Source organism: Vicia villosa, linkage group LG4, assembly GCF_029867415.1.
Source record: "Vicia villosa cultivar HV-30 ecotype Madison, WI linkage group LG4, Vvil1.0, whole genome shotgun sequence".
In the NCBI taxonomy this organism is placed as follows: domain Eukaryota; kingdom Viridiplantae; phylum Streptophyta; class Magnoliopsida; order Fabales; family Fabaceae; genus Vicia; species Vicia villosa.
The window spans coordinates 179641073-179660416 of record NC_081183.1 but is presented as its reverse complement, the minus strand read 5'-3'; the positions used below and the strand labels follow the sequence as shown (position 1 = coordinate 179660416).

Sequence of the window (19344 nt, the reverse complement as noted above, 5' to 3'; positions counted from 1 at the left end):
TTCAAACTAATGTCATCTCGTTTTAATGTTTGGAGAGGAGATATGTACTTGCCACTTCTTTCGCATCTCGATGTCACAAATGTAAATCTTCTATCTGAACTATTATCGGACCTTCTGATTACAACACCAAACCCCAATTTGGATACATATATGCGAATCTATTGGAGCATATGATCACGAACCTCAAACTCTTGTCCATTTGTAAATTGGTTGCTAACATCTACCTCTTTGACATCAAAATGTTTGGCATCTATAGACATAATAAGTATGGGGATATCATCATGGTGCACCATATCCAAGACAAGCAATAACATGAAATCATATAAAATAAAAACCTGAAATAAATTCTAAACTATCTCGGAGACACACATTCGTATAAATTCACCTAGAATTCGAAAATGCATTTCCGGATCCAACATAACATTTTCAACTCAAAAACCAAATTAATGTGAACAACGAGGCATGCAATACATTAACTTTAACTTAAATTCCAGCATTTTCCCCTCCTTTTGATGTGATGAAATACAATAATAAAGTTTTAGAGGGCAAAATTTGATTGAGAATGCAATGATTTTTCATAAGGGTTTTAAGTGAAAATTGATGTTTGACCATAAAGAAGAAGAGCACGCAATTTTTTTTTTAATTAAAAATCACGTTTGAAGAATCAGGAAATGTACTTTTAAAATTGTGACTGACATGCAAAGGTGGTATGCTTTCAAATTTTCCTCACAAATCTAAAATTATACTTTCGAATTTATCATTGAATTGCTAAATTATAAAAACTTTGATGGAGTGAGTCCGGAGATACATTTTCGGACTAAATTTTAAGAAAAAAATAGGATGAGACTCAATTGAAATGTGTTTTAGTGTGATTAGAGTGCTTTCGAAAAAACATTTTCAAAATTCTAAAAAATATTTTTAAATTTTCATAAGCTTTTTTCCGCCGCTTAGGATGGGATATGCAATTCTAACAATTAAATCAAAATAACCTCACCATAAGAGGTGCAAAAAGCAATTGGCTTTCCAAATAGCCTAACCGACTCCCATTTCATTGTTACAACTCCAAGAATTTTACTTGCCATCCCCTAAATTATATTTGACACCTCCATTTATCATTATTTCAAAAATACTTTCAATTGAAAGTATACTATCAAACTTTTTGGGATGGATATTGAAGTTATACCCAACTTTTAAGTATTTTGGGGTGCTATGTAACCGTGGGGTTTCTTGTTAATTTGTCAACAACCCCCTATCCTATTCAACATTGTTGGGATTTACCGGCAGTGCTTAAACCCTCTTTCGCACCAAAAAGCTTTGAAACCGATAATTGAAATTGAAATGAAGAATCTCTCAAGACGATGATTCAATTCCAACGAAGCTTCTCCTTCTTCTCAACCACCACCACCGCCACTCCTTCTCCCTCTCTCCGCCACCTCATGGTTCACTCTAATTCCCTCTATTTCCTTAATCTTCATTTTCTCACATTTAATCGCTTAATCATTAACACAATCACGTTTTAATCTCTCTCGCAGTTTCATCTCAAGTCGTTTCACTCTCCGCTAATCCCGCCGCACGTGAATGTAACCAACATCGCCGTCCAACGCCGTAACTGTTTTCCATTTCGTTCTCCAGGTGTCTCTAATTTCACTAATTTGAAGTCCGTTACGTCAGTTAGCGGTTTCACTTTTCCGTTTCCGGCAAATGGCGTTGGAAGGAGTTTATCGTTCTCGTCTGTGGCGCCAGAGAAGAGTAAACGGAAGAAAATTGTAACTGTTAAAGCTGTTACGGTTCGTGGTAAGGATAAGGTTGTGAGTTCTAAGAAGTCTGTGGCGCCAGAGGAGAGTAAACGGAAGAAAACTGTAACTGTTAACGCTGCTGCGGTTCGTGGTAAGGATAAGGATAAGGTTGTGAGTTCTAAGAAACCTGCTGTTAAAGAAGTTAACAATGTGGATTTAGGAGAATCTAGTTTGAGTGAAGAGTCTAAGAGTGATAAACAGGATTTGAAAATTAAGGCTGCTAAAAAGAAGAAGAAGCCGTTGCAGAGTAAGAAGACTTCTGCTGCAACCAATTCGTCAGAAGTGGTTACTAAAGAGGTTTCTAGAAAGGCATCTTCCAAAGGGAAGAAGACTAATTTGAAGGTTAGTTATTGACTATGGAGAATTGGCACAAACACGAGATGGTGGCACTGACACTGACACGTAGATACACACGGTAATTAGTTAATTAGTTAGTGACTAGTAGACACTATAATGATTTAAGAAAATAAAAGTGATTGAATACTGTAATTAGTTAATTAGTTAGTGACTAGTAGACACTATAATGATTTAAGAAAATAAAAGTGATTGAATACGCACGTGTCAAGGTTGGACAAGTCACACCGACTTGCGTCAGACACTAGAAAACTACATGTATTAGTAGTACTAGGTTTTGAATGGTTGTTGCTTAGTTATTGTAGTTATTATACAATCATTGGAATTGGAAAAAATGTTGCGGCTCCATTGCTGTTGTAGTGAATACAAGTTTTGGAAAAAAGATCATGGAGTAAACTAGTGATTTTATTGTTTGGAAACTTTAATGATCAAATGGAGAAAAATAGATGATCAATTTTATTTTTCCCCATACTAAATGGGTAGAAAAAATGAAGCGTTGGGTGGAATGAGATGAAGTTCATTCCATCATATCCTATTTTAAAGAATTCAAATAAGGTATCTTTTTAATGATTCCATTTCGTTCAATTTCATTTCATCCCATTTGTCAATCCAGACATAGCCATAGTGTTATGGTCGATGTTGCGACCGCAGGCACGCAATACTTTTTGGTCTTGATACCCTGTTCCAGGGAAAATAAGCCATTTTAATCCGGTTCACAATTTGTAGCATTGCTTTAGTGCATGGTGCTGTTTTAAGTTTTAACTGTTGATGCTAACACGGGGTTGTTCAGGAGAGTTCGTCCGGTATTACTTCAAAAGAAATACAGGGTGATTCTGCTTCTACAAGGTCGAAGAAGAAGGAAGTAATAATCTCTAGTCAGGTTGATCTGGAGAAACCGCTAGGGAAGTTTACGGAAAAACCACTGTATCCACCTGTGGGAAAGTCTGTTGTGGTTGTGGAGTCGGTCACGAAGGCAAAAGTTATTCAGAGATACCTCGGTGATAAGTATGTAGTCTTGCCAAGCTATGGTCATGTAAGAGACTTGGCTTCGAGGTCTGGATCTGTGCGACCAGATGATGATTTTAGTATGGTGTGGGAAGTTCAACCATCTTCCTCGGCTCACCTGACAAGCATCAATATTGCATTAAACGGGTATATTCTCACATCCACTTACACTAGTTTTCCACTAGCATTGTTGGGTAGATTAAGATAATTCTGTGGGTTCACTACTAATGGTTGCTGTTCAGTATACTGTTATGTTATTCTAGTGAAGCATATTATTTACTATTTAATTGCAATGGATTGTTTCACTTCCATGCTCTTATACACAAGTGTCTGACCACCTATACATTAGCTTATTTCTTTTATGTTATTTCACAGAGCAGAAAATCTTATCCTTGCATCAGATCCTGATCGCGAGGGAGAGGCAATTGCTTGGCACATAATTGAGATGTTACAACAACAGGGAGCTCTGCGGGATAATATTTTTCTGGCTAGAGTTGTCTTTCATGAAATAACTGAGAAAGCTATAAAAACTGCTTTGCAAGCTCCACGAGAGATTGATGTGAATTTGGTTTATGCTTACCTTGCACGGAGGGCTCTTGATTATTTGATCGGGTTTAACATTTCACCATTACTATGGAAGAAATTACCAGGTTGCAAATCAGCAGGAAGAGTTCAGTCTGCTGCACTTTCTCTTATATGTGATAGAGAAATGGAAATTGATCAATTTAAACCCAAGGAGTATTGGACTATGGAGGCCAAGTTTAATATGAAAGAACATAGATTAAACAAGGATTTAACATTTCTTGCTCACCTGACCCACTTTGATTCAAAGAAGTTGAATCAATTTTCGATTACTTCTGGCGAGGAGGCAAGGGATATCGAAAGCAAAATAAACTCTACAGAGTTTCGGGTTATTAGCATGAAGAGAGATAAATTTACAAAAAATCCTCCTACACCTTATAGAACATCAACACTTCAGCAAGATGCTGCAAACAAATTGAATTTCTCAGCAAGTCAAACAATGATGGTACTGATTTTAATTTCTCCCTATCATATTTCCCTACTTGACATAACCATGGCTGTTACGAACAATATCTGTTTTTCCTGTGGAATTATGATTTAATTAATAATTATGTTCTTTATTTTAGATTTTCTAGAAATCCATCATTAATCTCTATTAAATTATGAATGCAGCTATCTCAGAAACTCTACGAGGGAGTTGAACTACCTAATGGTATATCAGCGGGTTTGATAACATACATCAGAACTGATGGACTCCATGTAGGTATCACTTTGGTTACATGAATATGGTGAAATGTTGTGAACTACTCTTTGTGCAGCCGACCATGTCATCTCAAAATATATCCTCCTCCTTATATTGTATAGCTATTTACCAGATTTAACATTGTTTTCTATAACACCTATGTCATGCATCTTGCCCCGATAAAATTTTCTATTAATCTCCTGTTATTTTCCACCTGAGATTGCAATTTTGATTTTTACTTGCGGGTTTACAGATGTGGTTGGCATTTATATATATTTTGAGTGTCTTTCTATCAACCCAATAATTTTGTTTGTGGTTGATCTTTCTTATTTTAACACTTGGAGTTTTCTTTCTTAGATTTCCGATGAAGCTGTTGCCAATATTCGCTCCCTGATCATTGAAAGGTAATGTGTGCACTTCCGTACTTATTTCTGCTTATGCTTGCGGCCAGAGTTTCAACACTACTGAATATATAATCAGTTTATTATTTAGTATACACCGTACTAGAAGCTATTTTGCTTATACAAATTTTCCGTATATTTTCTGAGTAAAAATTACATTTTGCAAATGGACACGCGGGCCATGTTTTGTCTAACCTTGGAAGCATGGCTTACCTAAAAAAATTCCACTCCCCTTGTTGACAATCACCAATGAACTACGACTGCAGCAGGATTGTCGTGTGCCATTGTGTATTTGCGGTCCAGTGGCGAGTTCTGTTGAGACACAATAGTCTGGTAAGCTGAGTTTAGCAGGAGCAGCCATCACAGTCACAAATTGTACCAGGATCTGACTATCTCAACTGCTACACGGTCTTCGATGCAACAAACCCCCTTTACCTGGGCAGTAAGGGATCTAGATCCTCTCCAATTTACTCTCTGCTGCTGTCATCCGGCCCTTATCCCAGCCATCTATTTATATTCCATCTCTCTTTTCAAAACAACCTTATCAAATTAATATTAATTATTAGCCATTGGATGAGGCAGTGGAGGGATAGCCGCAGAAAGAGGCAGCAGGTGATCCATACGGCAGTAAGATAGAAGAAGGAAGAAGGAAGAAGGAAGAAGGAAAAAAATACATAAAGAGATAAAGAAGTTGGAGAAAGGTGAAAGGGCACAACAGTGCGGTGGTGGGTTGCAGAAACAAGAGAGAAGAGGATATTTTAGTTTTAGTGTTTACCTTTCAGTAATGGGGCTTTTAATACGGCCAACTTTTTGCAAAATATGATTTCCTTAAAGTCTAACTAACAACTGTGAAAATATACTTAAAATGAAACCAAAAAGAAAATACCTAAAAATTACAAATATGTCTAATAAATAAAAAAATGAAACTGAAGAATATTTATATGTATAGTTGGGATTTAAGAAAGTGGTTCAGAGATCAAAAGTGTGGTTCTGTTCTATCTACGTTCAAGGAATTTATTATTTATTTTCCCTCTAATTTCGTCTGAAGTTGCATTGTTATTTTTATTTAAATTTCAATGTTTGTTTTATGGTTTAAGCAAGTTTTGGTTTATCTTATGTGGGTTTAAATTTACTGGGTGCAGGTATGGACAAAATTTTGTTGCACAAAGTCCACCAAAGTATTCTAAAAAGGTGAAAAATGCACAAGAAGCCCATGAGGCCATTAGACCAACTGACATATGCAAGTTACCATGTAATATGCAATGTGCTTCTTTCATAAATATTTTTTTTTTCAATGATGAGCCAAGGGCTACAGCTAACAATATTACTTTTGGATGACTTGTCAGCAATGCTGGCTGGGGTGTTAGATGAAGATTCCTTGAAGCTATACACACTTATTTGGTCGAGAACAGTTTCATGTCAGATGAAACCAGCTATTTTTGAGAAGGTTAGAATACAAAATATCTATCAATTTAGACTGAGCCTTGGACTTTGGTGCTAGGATATAAATGGTGGGTAGTCCGATTGATAGACACTTCAGCAAAGTGTTCTTTCCCCTAACACAACATATGCAAAGTGTTTTCATATCAGGAACACGTCAGCTTTCTCTATACTTTAGCTTTTCATGTATCATCTTGGGTTATTCCATTGGAAGTCTGGATTTAATCTCTCTTTCACTCATCTTTATAGGGATCGATTTCCTCTGTTGTATGGAACCTTGGTTTATAAAAAGGAAAAATTGTTTCTCTGGAAATTCATTTTTCCTTACCATCCGTCCAAGTCTACTATTGTTAGATTGTGTGTCTGTCCTAAAAGAAGATTATTAGCATAATATATTATCTTGAAATATAATTTGTGTTCATTAAAGTTCACTTGAACTGATGTTACTATTCTTGACCAGATATGTTTTCTAATATCTTTGTGATTCCAGATACAACTTGATATTGGAGATTCTGATAGGTCTATTATGTTACGGTCTGCTAGCTCAAGGGTCGAATTTCCTGGATACCGGGCAGTTTTTATGGTATGGTTAGTTCTTGCAGATAAGTTAAATTGTGAGCTGATATTATTTGCTTTGTGATGGTTTGCAGTAATTCATATACCAGTTGATTGTGATTTACAAAAAATGGGTTTTATTTGTTTACTATACTTATACTTATTATTATTAATTATCATGATAATAATTAATTTTCATCAAATTAGTTGTCGTTATTAATTTACTATTATTTTTATTGTTATTGATGGGTATTATTTTCAGTTCATTTACCAATTAGTTGCAACCGGGTAAATATCTGTTACTGGTAGATTATAAATTTAAAGCTTGTGTAGAAATAAATTTTGAAGTTCTGCTGTATGCTTCAGAGTATACCTTAGCTATCCAAAGTCATGTTTTGACCTTGAGCATTATATCTAACATTGAAGCTTAAAATGTTTTGTAAAGACTTTCCATGTGGTTTGCTATATTTATGCTGAAGTTACTCTAGAGTTTCTCCACTTGTAAAAAAATATTGAAGTGCACAGATGCATGTGGTTCTATATTATGTTGTGTGTATTACTTGATAAAAGTGACGTACTGGATTCCGTGTAGTTTACATTGGATTCTATATGAATTCGATCCTTTCTATATAAATATGCGAGGCTGTGATATTATTTTGTTTTTGGCCAATTTCTTTTTACGTCCTGTTAAGTACAGTGCTTCAAATGTTTTAGTTCTAGGTCCATTGATGGTTTTGTATCTCCACCAATTTAAGCTAAAGTAGAGAATGTCCACACATCTATTGTACCTTTAAAGGAGTAAGACAGTTAAACCGGTGCTCTAGACTTATGTATGGTTCTTTCCACTCCTAGGACATTGTCACTGAAGCTGGACAAGACAGAGATAGTGACGGGTCCAATCGTGAGCTAGCTTTTGAGGTTCTAAATTCCTTTAAGGTAATATTTCTGGAAATTAGTTGTTGTTTATGCTATTAAAAATAATTTCACGCCTCTTCATTTATGTGCCAGTCTGTGCCTTGTCAGTTTATTTGTATAGTCTGCTTTTCTTGGTTTCCTTATGTTGCTTTGTCAATGGCCATTGGGTTTTTAAAAGGAAAGTCTTGGCATATATACGTACAAGACTGTAAGGGCCCTTAAAATGTAAACTGTAGTAGTTTCTTGTTTTCCACTTTCTATTTTATTATTTTTCTAGTGGGGGAAAGACATCTCTTCTAAAAGCTTTTGTGGCTAGGTGGAGGCTAGATGGTAAAATTTTGCCTTTCTCCTTCTTCATGCAATAGCCCTTTGAATTTAAAGTTTGTCTATGTAGAATTCCATTTACCTTATGCGGAAATTAAGCTTTATTAAAAAAAAATGGGGCATCAATTATTGCACTCTGATCACTTAGTCAATAGGTTTATGGGTGGGGGGCTTAATTGCATGTGAAGGATCTGTGAATAGGAATTAGTTTAAATGTAAAAGCCAAGAATTGTTGACAGGATCAACTTTAGTGGAGGCTCAGGGATGTGTGTATGTCTCTGAAAATTGCCTATTGTTCTTACTTTGCCATATGCTATGTTTCTTATGTATCTCGTGTTTCCAATCTGTGAATTTCCATTTATGGTGCTGAAAGTTCATATCAATCGGAAATGGACTTACACCATTGGTAGATTAAAACTAATTCTTGATTGCTTTCTTTTTGGACATAATTACCCTTCATTTACACTTCAGTAGTTAGTGATGCCATAAATTATACAACATCTTGCCCTTCATTGACTTTTAATATACAGACAGAGGATCTGTTACATCTTGTTCAAACTGAGGTGAGTCAGCACCATACGCAACCACCGCGGCGTTACTCTGAAGCATCATTGGTAAGTCATTTTGTGTCTTTTGTGAGTCCATAATGGTCTTAAACATAAGCAAACAAAATCTATAATTATTATATTCAATGTTACTATTCCAAATATACCCCTGTTATTTGTTATATTTTAATGTTTGCAACAATTTCCAAAGCAAAAAATAAGGGTAAAATTAGAAAGAGTGTAAGAATTAAATGCATTGAGACATTCTTCTTAAAGGGTGAGCTTTTTTGCAAATTTGCTTATATATGAGACCGGATGGAGTACACATACATATATATGTATGTATATATATATATATATATATATATATATATATATATATATATATATATATATATATATATGTATGTATGTATGTATGTATGTATGTATGTATGTATGTATGTATGTATATGTATGTATGTATGTATATATATAACATGCCTGGAAGCATGTTACATACATCCTTTGAGAAAATGCTATTGCTAGGTTTCAAAATGTTGGTTTTTATGTTACCAGATATCCTAATGTCTTGAGGCAATTACCCTCAAACTTTATAACCTAAGCTATCGGCTTGTGCACAGACAAGCTACATTTGTAGCATTGTTACAAAGAACTCTTATCTCTATTTCCTGTTGAACTACATGTATGGCAACATATGCATATATTGGAATCTTTGTCATGTAAACTATTGTATTTTCTAATTTTAAACTATTTTCTACGTTATTGGAAATAAATAGATCTATTGCTGCTAATTGAGTTCAACATGAACAGGAGCTCTTTTAAATATATGTTTTGTGCTGGCAAGGAGATAGAGAGCTTTCATTTCTTTTGCACCTTGTCTGTTTCATTTTCTTGTTTTAAGATTTCCCTTATGATATTTGCATGTCTAGGTTAAGGAGCTTGAAGAGCGGGGGATTGGAAGACCTTCAACATATGCAAGCACATTAAAAGTATTACAGGTATTTGACTTGGGGACAGTCTAATGTATAACCATACCGTGTCTTTTCTATCTTATATCACATCTAGGCTAACAATAAGAAAAAGTTGAGTCCTTTATTAGGGTTTATTTGTTAGACGGCTGAAGAGGAAAATAATTGAGTCCTTTATTAGGGTTTATTTGTTTTCATGGGTCATGGGTTATGAAAATGGGCTGGGTTCATTACCAATCTATTTATTCTTTTGGCTTCTCTGCCATCATTATTGTCAATCTAGGATAGAAGAGCGGCTGATCCTGAAAGCCATAGATATTGTCAAATTGTCAATCTAGTATAGCATAGTGGCTGATCCTGAAAGCACTATAGCGATGTAGCCCATAGCAGGATGACTATTGACGGCTATTTTGGAGTAATTTTTGTAGATTGAATAAATAATAAATTCTTAATACTGAAAATTTAACAAGTAACTCAATTCGTAAATTTCTTGTACATAGAAATAAATATTTAACATGTCTTTAGCAAAACATACAAGTAAATACCAATAAAAGTCGCAATTTCTAAGAAAAGATACAAGTAGCTAATTCTTAAAATTTGAGGTGGGACTAACTCAACCCATACAAAATCGGCTTTTGGTAAGGCGACTGACACCCATCTATAAACTCATTTGTAGACCAAGTCTCATTTGCTGTGAGACTCTCAGCACACACTCTCAAACACATGACTAGATATTTTGAGTGCGACTTGAGTTGTCCGATAGCTAGTAGTCCAACATATTTTGGATAGACTTTGGAACCATCAGTTTTGGTTGGGCCCAACTCAACCCCTGCAAAATCGATTTCTAAGGTGAGGGATGCCTTCCATTTGTAAACTCATTTTCGAGCCATATCGCATCTGATGGAGGACTCTCACCACTAAGTATTAACAAAAGCCAATCAAACAAAAAAGCAGCTGAACAGTAATAAGCAAGTAGAAATAAGGAAAATTTATTTACTGGGTGATACAACAAGGTGAAACAAGAAAATAAGTCTGCTGGTGAAAAAGAAGAACAAGGAATCAGTAAAAAAGAAACGTAATAACTGGCTGCAGCTATCAGTAAGAAAATAAAACCTATCGGTAATTTATTTTCTCACACTGGAAACTGTATAATCAAAGAACTGTTACTTATAGTCTTTATCCTTTTAGATAATGTAAGAAGGTTGTGGAGCGTAAGAAGCAGTTGATTAGAGCTACAGGTGTAGTTTTTATGTTAGCCAGAAGTCAGTAATTTGCTTTACAGAAAGCATTGGTTTGACTGTCTAACAAGGTTGAAGTTCCAGGGAAAACTGAGGCACCCAAACCAAAGAGAAACCTTCAGGATAATTACCAGATACAACCAAAACCTATTACCACTAGCTGAGGTTGGCTATATGAATCATATGACATTATTCTGTCCTGTGACGGATCCTCTCATAAATGTCATAGTTTGTGACTTCCAATTTGGTCTTTATTGTGACACAGTAGTAGTTATCTATTGGAACAATAATTTCCAAGAAGAATTGAGAAACCAACTCTGTATATCTAAGATTTTACCTTTTTTATATTCTCCCTCTCCCTAAAACTAAATGTAGGACTCCTTGTGGATTTTGCTTGTCGATGCTGTCTCTCACTCTCTTTAATTCTACATGTTTACTGCATCTCATGGAAATTTTATGGCATTGTATGTGTTAACTTTTAAATATCAGTTTGAAAGAATTATGAGCCCTCTTTGTTTGTTGCTTCAGGATAGGAAGTACGTGACAGTAAAAAACCGTGTTCTCTCTCCAGAATTCCGTGGTCGTATGGTAAGCCTTGGGCTTGAAGTTCTGAATTTATTGTTTATTAGGATGGAAATGCCAGTTATATTGTTGTACTATTAATATGCTGCAAAAGAAGACTTCAAATGATGCTAGTCTTTCTTTTAGTAGCTTGAGCTTTTGGAATAAAATGATTTAAATCTTCTCTCTGTAGTTTTTCCTATGCTATGCATATAGAACCTCTAATTTCAAGCTACAACACTCAACATATTCACAGATATATTCCTTTGAATTATGATATCAATAATAAATACAATTTATCTGATATATGACTGGTTCTGTGCTCTTTTTACCATTGTCTCCAGTTTTTCCCCTTTTGTCTATACAACATAAACAACCAGGCCTTATTTAACTAAGTGAGGTCGACTACATGGATCAAACTATGTCATAATGTTCTATCAAAAATCATGCTTCTATCCAATTCATTATTAATCTTGAAATTTTTATTGATAGTTTCTTTTATAATTTTTCCGTCTTCCTCTACCTCTAGCGGTTTAACTACTCTATATATAATCTATTCTCCTTACTACAGAATCGCCATGTCTTATCTCTACATGCCCAAACCACCTAAACCTAGTTTCCACCATCTTTTCTACTATAGGTGCTAACCTAACTCTCTAATGTTGTCATTTATAATTCTATCTAGTCTAGTCTTACCACACATCTAACCAACATTTTAATCTCAACTAAGCTTAATTTATTTTCATGTTGATTCTTTACTCTCCAACATTTTGTCCCATACAACATTGCCAGTCTCACGACTATCCAATAAATTTTTCTCTTCAGTTTGATTTCGTACCATGTAAAACACTTGAGGCCCTCGTCCATTTCAACCACTCAACTTGAATTCAATAGATTACATCTCCTTCTATTTCTCCTCATTTTGTACTATAGACCCAGGATATTTAAACCATGTAATTTGTAGTATATGATCTTCAACTTTCACTTCTAAGATAGAATCGCTCCGCCTTTTACTAAACTTACATTCCATTTTCTTCGTCTTACTTTTGCTCTTGCGGAAGTTGTATGCTTCTAGGGTCGTCTTCAACCTCCCATTTAATTCTCCCCTCAACTTTTCAAGTAAGACTATATCATACGTAAAAAGCACAAATCTCGAACTAACTTTTGGATGTGTTCCTTAAGTATATCCAAAAGAAATCAAAATAAATACTTCAATATTATATATTTTTCCTGTTACCTTTATTGTATCATGCGGCAATATTATATATATATATATATATATATATATATATATATATATATATATATATATATATATATATATATATATATATATATATATATATATATATATATATATATATATATATTGTCTTTTATTTATTGGGCCCATAAAAGGAATCTGAATCAAGCCAGTTTGAATCCTTGTTATTATTTATGCATTCCTCAGTATTCTTATTGCCGAACAGTCCCTCTCCCTCATCAATGAGCCTTATCATTATTATTTATGTTATTAATTAAATGGATGTCTCCTTTTGATTCTATATTGCACATGACTTAACTCATTATAAGCTTGTCTATTTTTAGTTATCTTTTACTCTTGAAGTAAGACGTGTTGTGATTTAAGCCGTTTTTTGGGTGATATTTAGGTTTCAGCTTTTCTGTCACATCATTTTTCAGAGGTCACAGACTACAGTTTCACGGCTGGTATGGAAACTGAGGTAATCTACTATATGATTGTGTCCTCTCCCCACTTGATCTCTGCAATGTATTTCAGATCATATTTCTTAAGCAAAAGCATAAATATTCCCATGGATTCTCATGAATCTACTTTGCTCATGCTCCCCCTCTTAATTCATTTGGGAATTTTGCATTCTCATGGGAATAACCCCCCCCCCCCCCCCCCCCCCCCCCCCCCAAAGCTGTATATTTGTGCTACTAAATCGTAATGTGACACCCATGATTGTTTACTTTTATTTTGTATTTTTTAAATATTCCTTCCCTGTCCCCCAATGTTTTATTAGATTTTTTTTCTGCTTACTGTCCGAGCTAGTTGGTCATTGTTATTTACCTATCCTTTCCTTGTCAAAAATTCATGTCTCGTTTTTAATTCAGCTTGATAATGTTTCTGCTGGAACAACCAAATGGAAAGGCCTCCTCGGAGATTATTGGACACGATTTAAATCATATTGTGAGCAAACTTCTAATGTTCATATTCACCAGGTGTGTATTCTTTCTTCTTGTCAATGCTTGCCATTTTGGGGTCTCAAATTATGTTTTCATTGATATGCTCTTGGCAAAGTGATTGTTTATTCATTTGAGGATAAAACTGATTACATAAGGAGTATAAATAGGACTATGAATTTAATTTTGTGCAATCAAATAATGCTGGAAATAAGAAAATGTGCAGCATATTTTTTCATCTTATGCACTCATGAATGATTTATACTCGCAGGTTGAGAAGATGTTAGAAAAAGAATTTGGGGATTATTTATTTGGTTCTGTCCTAGATAAGAGTCGGTCATGTCCAAGGTAAGTTATGTCACATTCTGGGTGGAAATAGTTAAATATTAATCTATCCCACACCCTTATGATGTTATGTTTATGCTGCGTTTGCGGTAAAAGAGATGATAACAAGATAAGTGTGCGTACCCTACATTCAAACTAAAAGTTTAAGAATTTAAATACTTATATTGGTTATGAAACTTGGTTGACACTGCATCATCCACTACCATCGAAAACCCATTGACACTTCTTTTCCTAGTAAATGGTATTCGTTGACCTTGTGGAATATAAGTTATATGAACTCACATTTGAATGTTCTAGTTAAAATGGGGTAAATTTTATGTTGTGAATGTGATTATGCTGATTTTATTTGTAGAAAAATGATTTGTTGATTGCATTCATGATATACTAACCGATTTGTTTGATAACTTATTTGATTTGTATCAGTTGCAAGGAAGGCACGCTGATATTTAAAGTAAGTAGATTTGGCGCTGGCTACTTTATAGGCTGTGATCAACATCCGAGCTGCAAGTACGTAGATTTGGTTTGTGGGATCTATGTTATAGCCTAATTGTTGTGATTTTCATACAATAGTGAACTCATATGCTACTTTAGACACTTGGAAGAATGGTGATCAGCTATGTTTCCTCAATGCTAACAAACCATAGTTACTATACAGTTTGATTCTTATGATACAAGCAACCATTTGACCTAAAATAGTTAAAGGGGACACTAGCACAAGCTTTTCATTTAAGTAGAAGTAAAAATGTAAGATTATCAAGAACGTTAGTTATAGCTTTTATTGGTGTGAAAATTTGAAGCCAAACCAAACCACAAGTCATATGATTCAACTTTATTATACAAAATGACATGCGATGTTTTTAAACTCAAGATCCTTTGTTGAAGGGTCGTATCTTAGAGTACTGTAAGGTTTATTGTAAAATCCTACCAAAAATCCACTGAAAACAGAGTTTCTTAATTTCTTTCTGCTGGAGCTACTTTTGCCCAACAAATCATTCATTAAATTTGATGATACAGGTTTTTGTATATTACAGACTGAAACAAATTAACATACTGCGAACAAAAAATTCAAACCAAACAGAAATTCAAACTGATCAATACTCTAATAGGGTAATACCTTTTATGAAAAAAATAATAGAGTCTCGTCCGTGGTTTGGGTTTATGTTAGAGAAGGGTGAAGACCTCTAGAGTTCCTGTTAAGGAGTGTAGATTAGATGGAAAACTGTCCCACAGAAGTAGAGGCCAATGAAATTACAGGCCAAACCAAGCAATTTAAAATGCAGATAGAGAATTGTACAACTGAAGTAGAGGCTGATAAAACTACTGAACGACTCTAGGGATATGCTTTTGTTGTTACTGCTATGTTTTTCTTATGAGCAACAATGTATTCTACATCGTACTTTTGTTAGGTGAAGCATCTGTTTTAAACCAATTGCATTTTATGCCAATGCGTTGATTTCTGTTCTTTGGTGAATCAAATTATGCATTTAGTGTATTCCACTACTTCTAAAACTGTATAGCTATTAGATATGCTATGCATGCAATAGTCTATGGTCGGTCTCTTGAAATTGTGGATATGCATAATTCATGGGGTCTTATGTAAGTTTAGAGACTGCTGTTTTTTTTTTCCTCCTTACATTTGGAAATTACATATTTATGAGTGTTACTTATGATTTTTGGAAACAGATTCATTGCTAACACATTATATGGTGATGAGGGGGAAGATACACCTCAGCCAAACACTCTGATAGAGGAACCTAAACTCCTAGGCTTTAATAGTAATTCAAATGAAAAGGTTTGCTTAATCTTGGCTTTGTTGTATGTTTTAATGGACAGGTGTAATTTGACTTGTTTGAATAACTAAATATTGTGTATAATTGGCATTTATTTTCCCTCCCTCAGGTTCTTTTGAAAAAGGGTCCTTTTGGAATCTATGTTCAGCTTGGTGAAAACAGGAAGGGATACCCACCTAAAAGAACTTCTGTTCCTTATGTATGTTATACTACCATTTTCAACTCTTGGTAGTTTAGTTATTTTTTTATGCCATTAATGTGAGGTATTATAATAGTTTGTATCTAATAAAATTTGGGTAGGCTCTGATACTATATTATAACTTGGATTGAACCTAACTCATTCTTACGAAATCGGCGTGTAAGATGGAGATTACCCCCACTAATAAACATATGATGTCCAGATCATCTCTCATGCAAAGTGAGAATATCAATGACATGAAGAAGTTTGTCTCTCACATTTTTCTTGAATGCCCGCATATTGTGGAGTGTTCTAATAGTATTACAAAAATTTTACATTTTCTTGAATGAAGGATTTTGTAAGAATTGTGGAAATTAGAAAGGTGATCGAGGTACAAATTCTTGTGATCCAAGTATTTTTCAAGGCATCAGGACCATCATTTGTCTAAAAATGTCTTTTCTTGATCTTGATGGTTCAAATCAAATTGTTAGAATTAAATTCAATGATGTTGAATAATGTGGTTATTTTTTCTTCTTTCACCCTTTTTTGAATGTGACTTCTGTGCTTGTTTGTTGTGCATGCATTTGTACATCTGCTGGTCTAGTGGATGGGTTCTTTGTTTTCCAAGGATCATGGGTTAAAGAGCTAATTGTACCAATTATTATTTTCCAAAATAATAAAAGAACTCATAATTTCGGTTGTTTCAGGTAAAGGATTTGAATTCTACCACACTTGAAGACGCACTTGCGTTGCTACAATATCCCTTGACATTGGTATGTTTCTCAGTTGTAGTTGAGCTGCTTGTCAGGTTGATTTTGCATGTTCATTTTTGACAACTGAGTTTATATAGTTGAGTTGGTGTGGTAATAATATCTTATTAACAAATAAATGCAAGGCAAACTTTCAAACAAATGAAGGATTGTGTTTTTTTATATAAAATATTCAGTTCTTAAGATGTTAATACGATCAGTTTAATTATTAATCACTGAAGTTAATAAATCCTCTCTCTCTCTCTCTCTCTCATGTGTTCTGTTCTTTAGTTATTGCTAACTTCCTAAACTTACTCTTCTTGATTAGGGTAAACATCCTAAGGATGAACACCCTGTCGAATTAAAGGTTACAAAGGCTGGCTATTATGTAAAACATCGACGCACAACTACTTCTATTCCTAAGGTATTATTGTAGTTTTTAAATGGAAATTGAAATTTTATATTTTCACTTCAACATGTTCAATGCAAGTTATAATGATATGATTATGATCGACAATATTATCATAGTTGATACAGGAAGAGAAAAAAAAACTTCACCCTATGCACAAATTTAATTGCACATCAATTTGAATTGGGTATAATTCTTGACATCCCCCCTTTAAATTGGTATGCAGAATATGAAGCCAAGTGAAGTGACATTGGAAAAGGCAGTTGAACTCTTATCAGGTAATGATGTGAGACAATGTGGACGCAAAGGCAAACCTAAAATTGTTGAAAATGTTTAAACTGTTAAAGCTTTCTAAGATTTTGATCTCATTAACCATCATTAGTACATAGTTTTCATGTACAATAAGCAATCAGTTTTGTTAGCCAGGCCAATTCAATTTTTTTATTTATTTCAAGTATAATTGTCCTTTTGTTGTAAAATTTATTTATTTAATTGAAGTATAATCGTCCTTTTGTTGTAAAATGCCGACTCAGTTTATTAAATCCTAAACTTTTGTACTCTCCTTTGAAAAATGGTTGATATGTTGTAAGGATGATCAATTTACTCAATGCAAATTGATAAAAAGATTATGTCATGTTCCTTCTATATTTATTGTGATTTTATCCATTAAATATTTAGTTTAATTTTTGTTAAATTCTATTTTATAATTTCAAAAATGATCCTTTTTATTTTGTTTATGTACATGTGTGACTCACAAATTAACACTTTTCTTTGTGGAATATATGTTTATATCTAGCATAAATATTTATCAATATCTCAAAAACATTGAGATTTATATTATCATCAGTAACATAGACATTTCATTAGAAAATGAGTCTTAATGATGCTATGCTATATGTATTATTTTTGTAAATAATTATATACTTGTGTTAGAATGAGATTTCTAGTTATATATAGTGTTTCTTCTGTTTATGCTTGTTGTTATGCTCTTATATATTTGTTATTTTTAGATTGATGACTCTTTCGGTGGATGTACGGGTGAATACGCCATTAGATCGTGAAATTCTTGAGATGCGAGGAGCTATCACTATCGAAGACGACAAGATTCACCTTTTTCGATGAATTGACCGAGACGCCTTGGTTTGACTTGGCCCTAGGACAAGTCTCATTTATTGGAAACATACTTGAGACTACCACTATTGCTAGCATGCATTCGAAAACCATTTATTCTCGCATGATTATTACCTTCCAGATCCTAACATACTTATCATCTCCAATTTCATTTTTGGAGTGATTGATCGTTTTGGATTGTTGATCTCTTCCTTAGCCCCAACTGTGGGAGGAGAGTCGTTCTTTCATGGTATATTCGAGCCTCCCATAAACTTAGAGATGTCCTTAGGACTCCCTTTGGGATAATAGAAATTGCATTACGAAAAGAGTCTTAATGATGTGATATGTATTATTTTTGTAAATAATTATATACATGTGTTGGAATGAGATCTCTAGTCATGTATAATGGCTCTTCTACTTACGTTTGTTCCTTCGCTTTTGTTTATTTGATATTTTCAAATTGATGACCCTTTCATTGGATGGGCGGGCGAATACGCCATTAGATCATGAAATTGTCGAGATGCGAGGAGCTATAATCGGCGAAGACGACAGACTTCACCTTTCCCAATGAATGGACCGAGATGTCATAAGGGTTTAATCCGACTCTATGACAAGTCTCATTCACCATACTTGAGACTGTTGGCATGGATTTGAAGACCACTTATTTCCGCAAGAATATCACCTTTCAGATCCCATCATGCTTGATCATCTCTAGTCTCATTTTTGGGAGTAATTGGTCGTTTTGGATTATTGATCTTTCCCTTAGGCCCACCTGGAATGTCACATGCCTCAGCTGTGGGAGGAGAGTCGTTCTTTCATGGTATATTCGAACCTCCCCTTAATTTAGCGATATCTTTAGGACTCTCCTCGGTGTTCACTCGTGATATCTTTACCGTGGATGAGTTCCCAGACATTTCCCTAACACGTGTGTCGTCGTTGGAGTTGGACGTAAGTGAGGTAGAGGACAACGATACTTACAACCCCTCAGAGCATGATTTTGAGAGTGGTTATGACGAGGATGGCTCTGATCACACTTTGACTAGCGCTGGTAGTGAGTTATGTGGAGCTGGGGTGGGTGAATATTGTGCTTGTCGTTAGGTTTCAATCAACTTAGCTATGAAGTAGAGTATGTGGATGGTAAGAGTGTTTTGGTATTAGATGATGGGCGCCATATGACTTTTACTATGCATGGTTGAAAATTTTCTCTTTG

The 19344-nt window shown here is 34.5% G+C and overlaps 1 protein-coding gene across 2 annotated transcripts; it reads left to right on the top strand.

Annotated features, from left to right (window-relative positions):
* Positions 1-1134: 1134 nt before the first annotated feature.
* On the top strand, positions 1135-18502 carry LOC131596200 (uncharacterized). 2 transcript variants are annotated; one of them, XM_058868787.1, is made up of 23 exons: positions 1135-1439; positions 1533-2138; positions 2941-3302; positions 3531-4182; positions 4350-4436; positions 4777-4823; positions 5963-6072; positions 6167-6267; positions 6751-6843; positions 7668-7751; positions 8585-8668; positions 9532-9600; positions 11337-11396; positions 13019-13090; positions 13485-13592; positions 13825-13901; positions 14322-14405; positions 15582-15690; positions 15798-15887; positions 16574-16639; positions 16944-17039; positions 17251-17302; positions 18035-18502. In XM_058868787.1, the coding sequence occupies exons 1-23, from the start codon at positions 1359-1361 to the stop codon at positions 18037-18039; spliced, it is 3195 nt and encodes a 1064-aa protein (XP_058724770.1). In that variant the 5' UTR covers positions 1135-1358; the 3' UTR covers positions 18040-18502. The 2 variants fall into 2 exon arrangements, with proteins under 2 accessions (XP_058724770.1, XP_058724769.1); XM_058868786.1 differs by lacking the exon at positions 18035-18502 and having other exon boundaries at positions 1138-1439; positions 17251-17658.
* Positions 18503-19344: the final 842 nt, after the last annotated feature.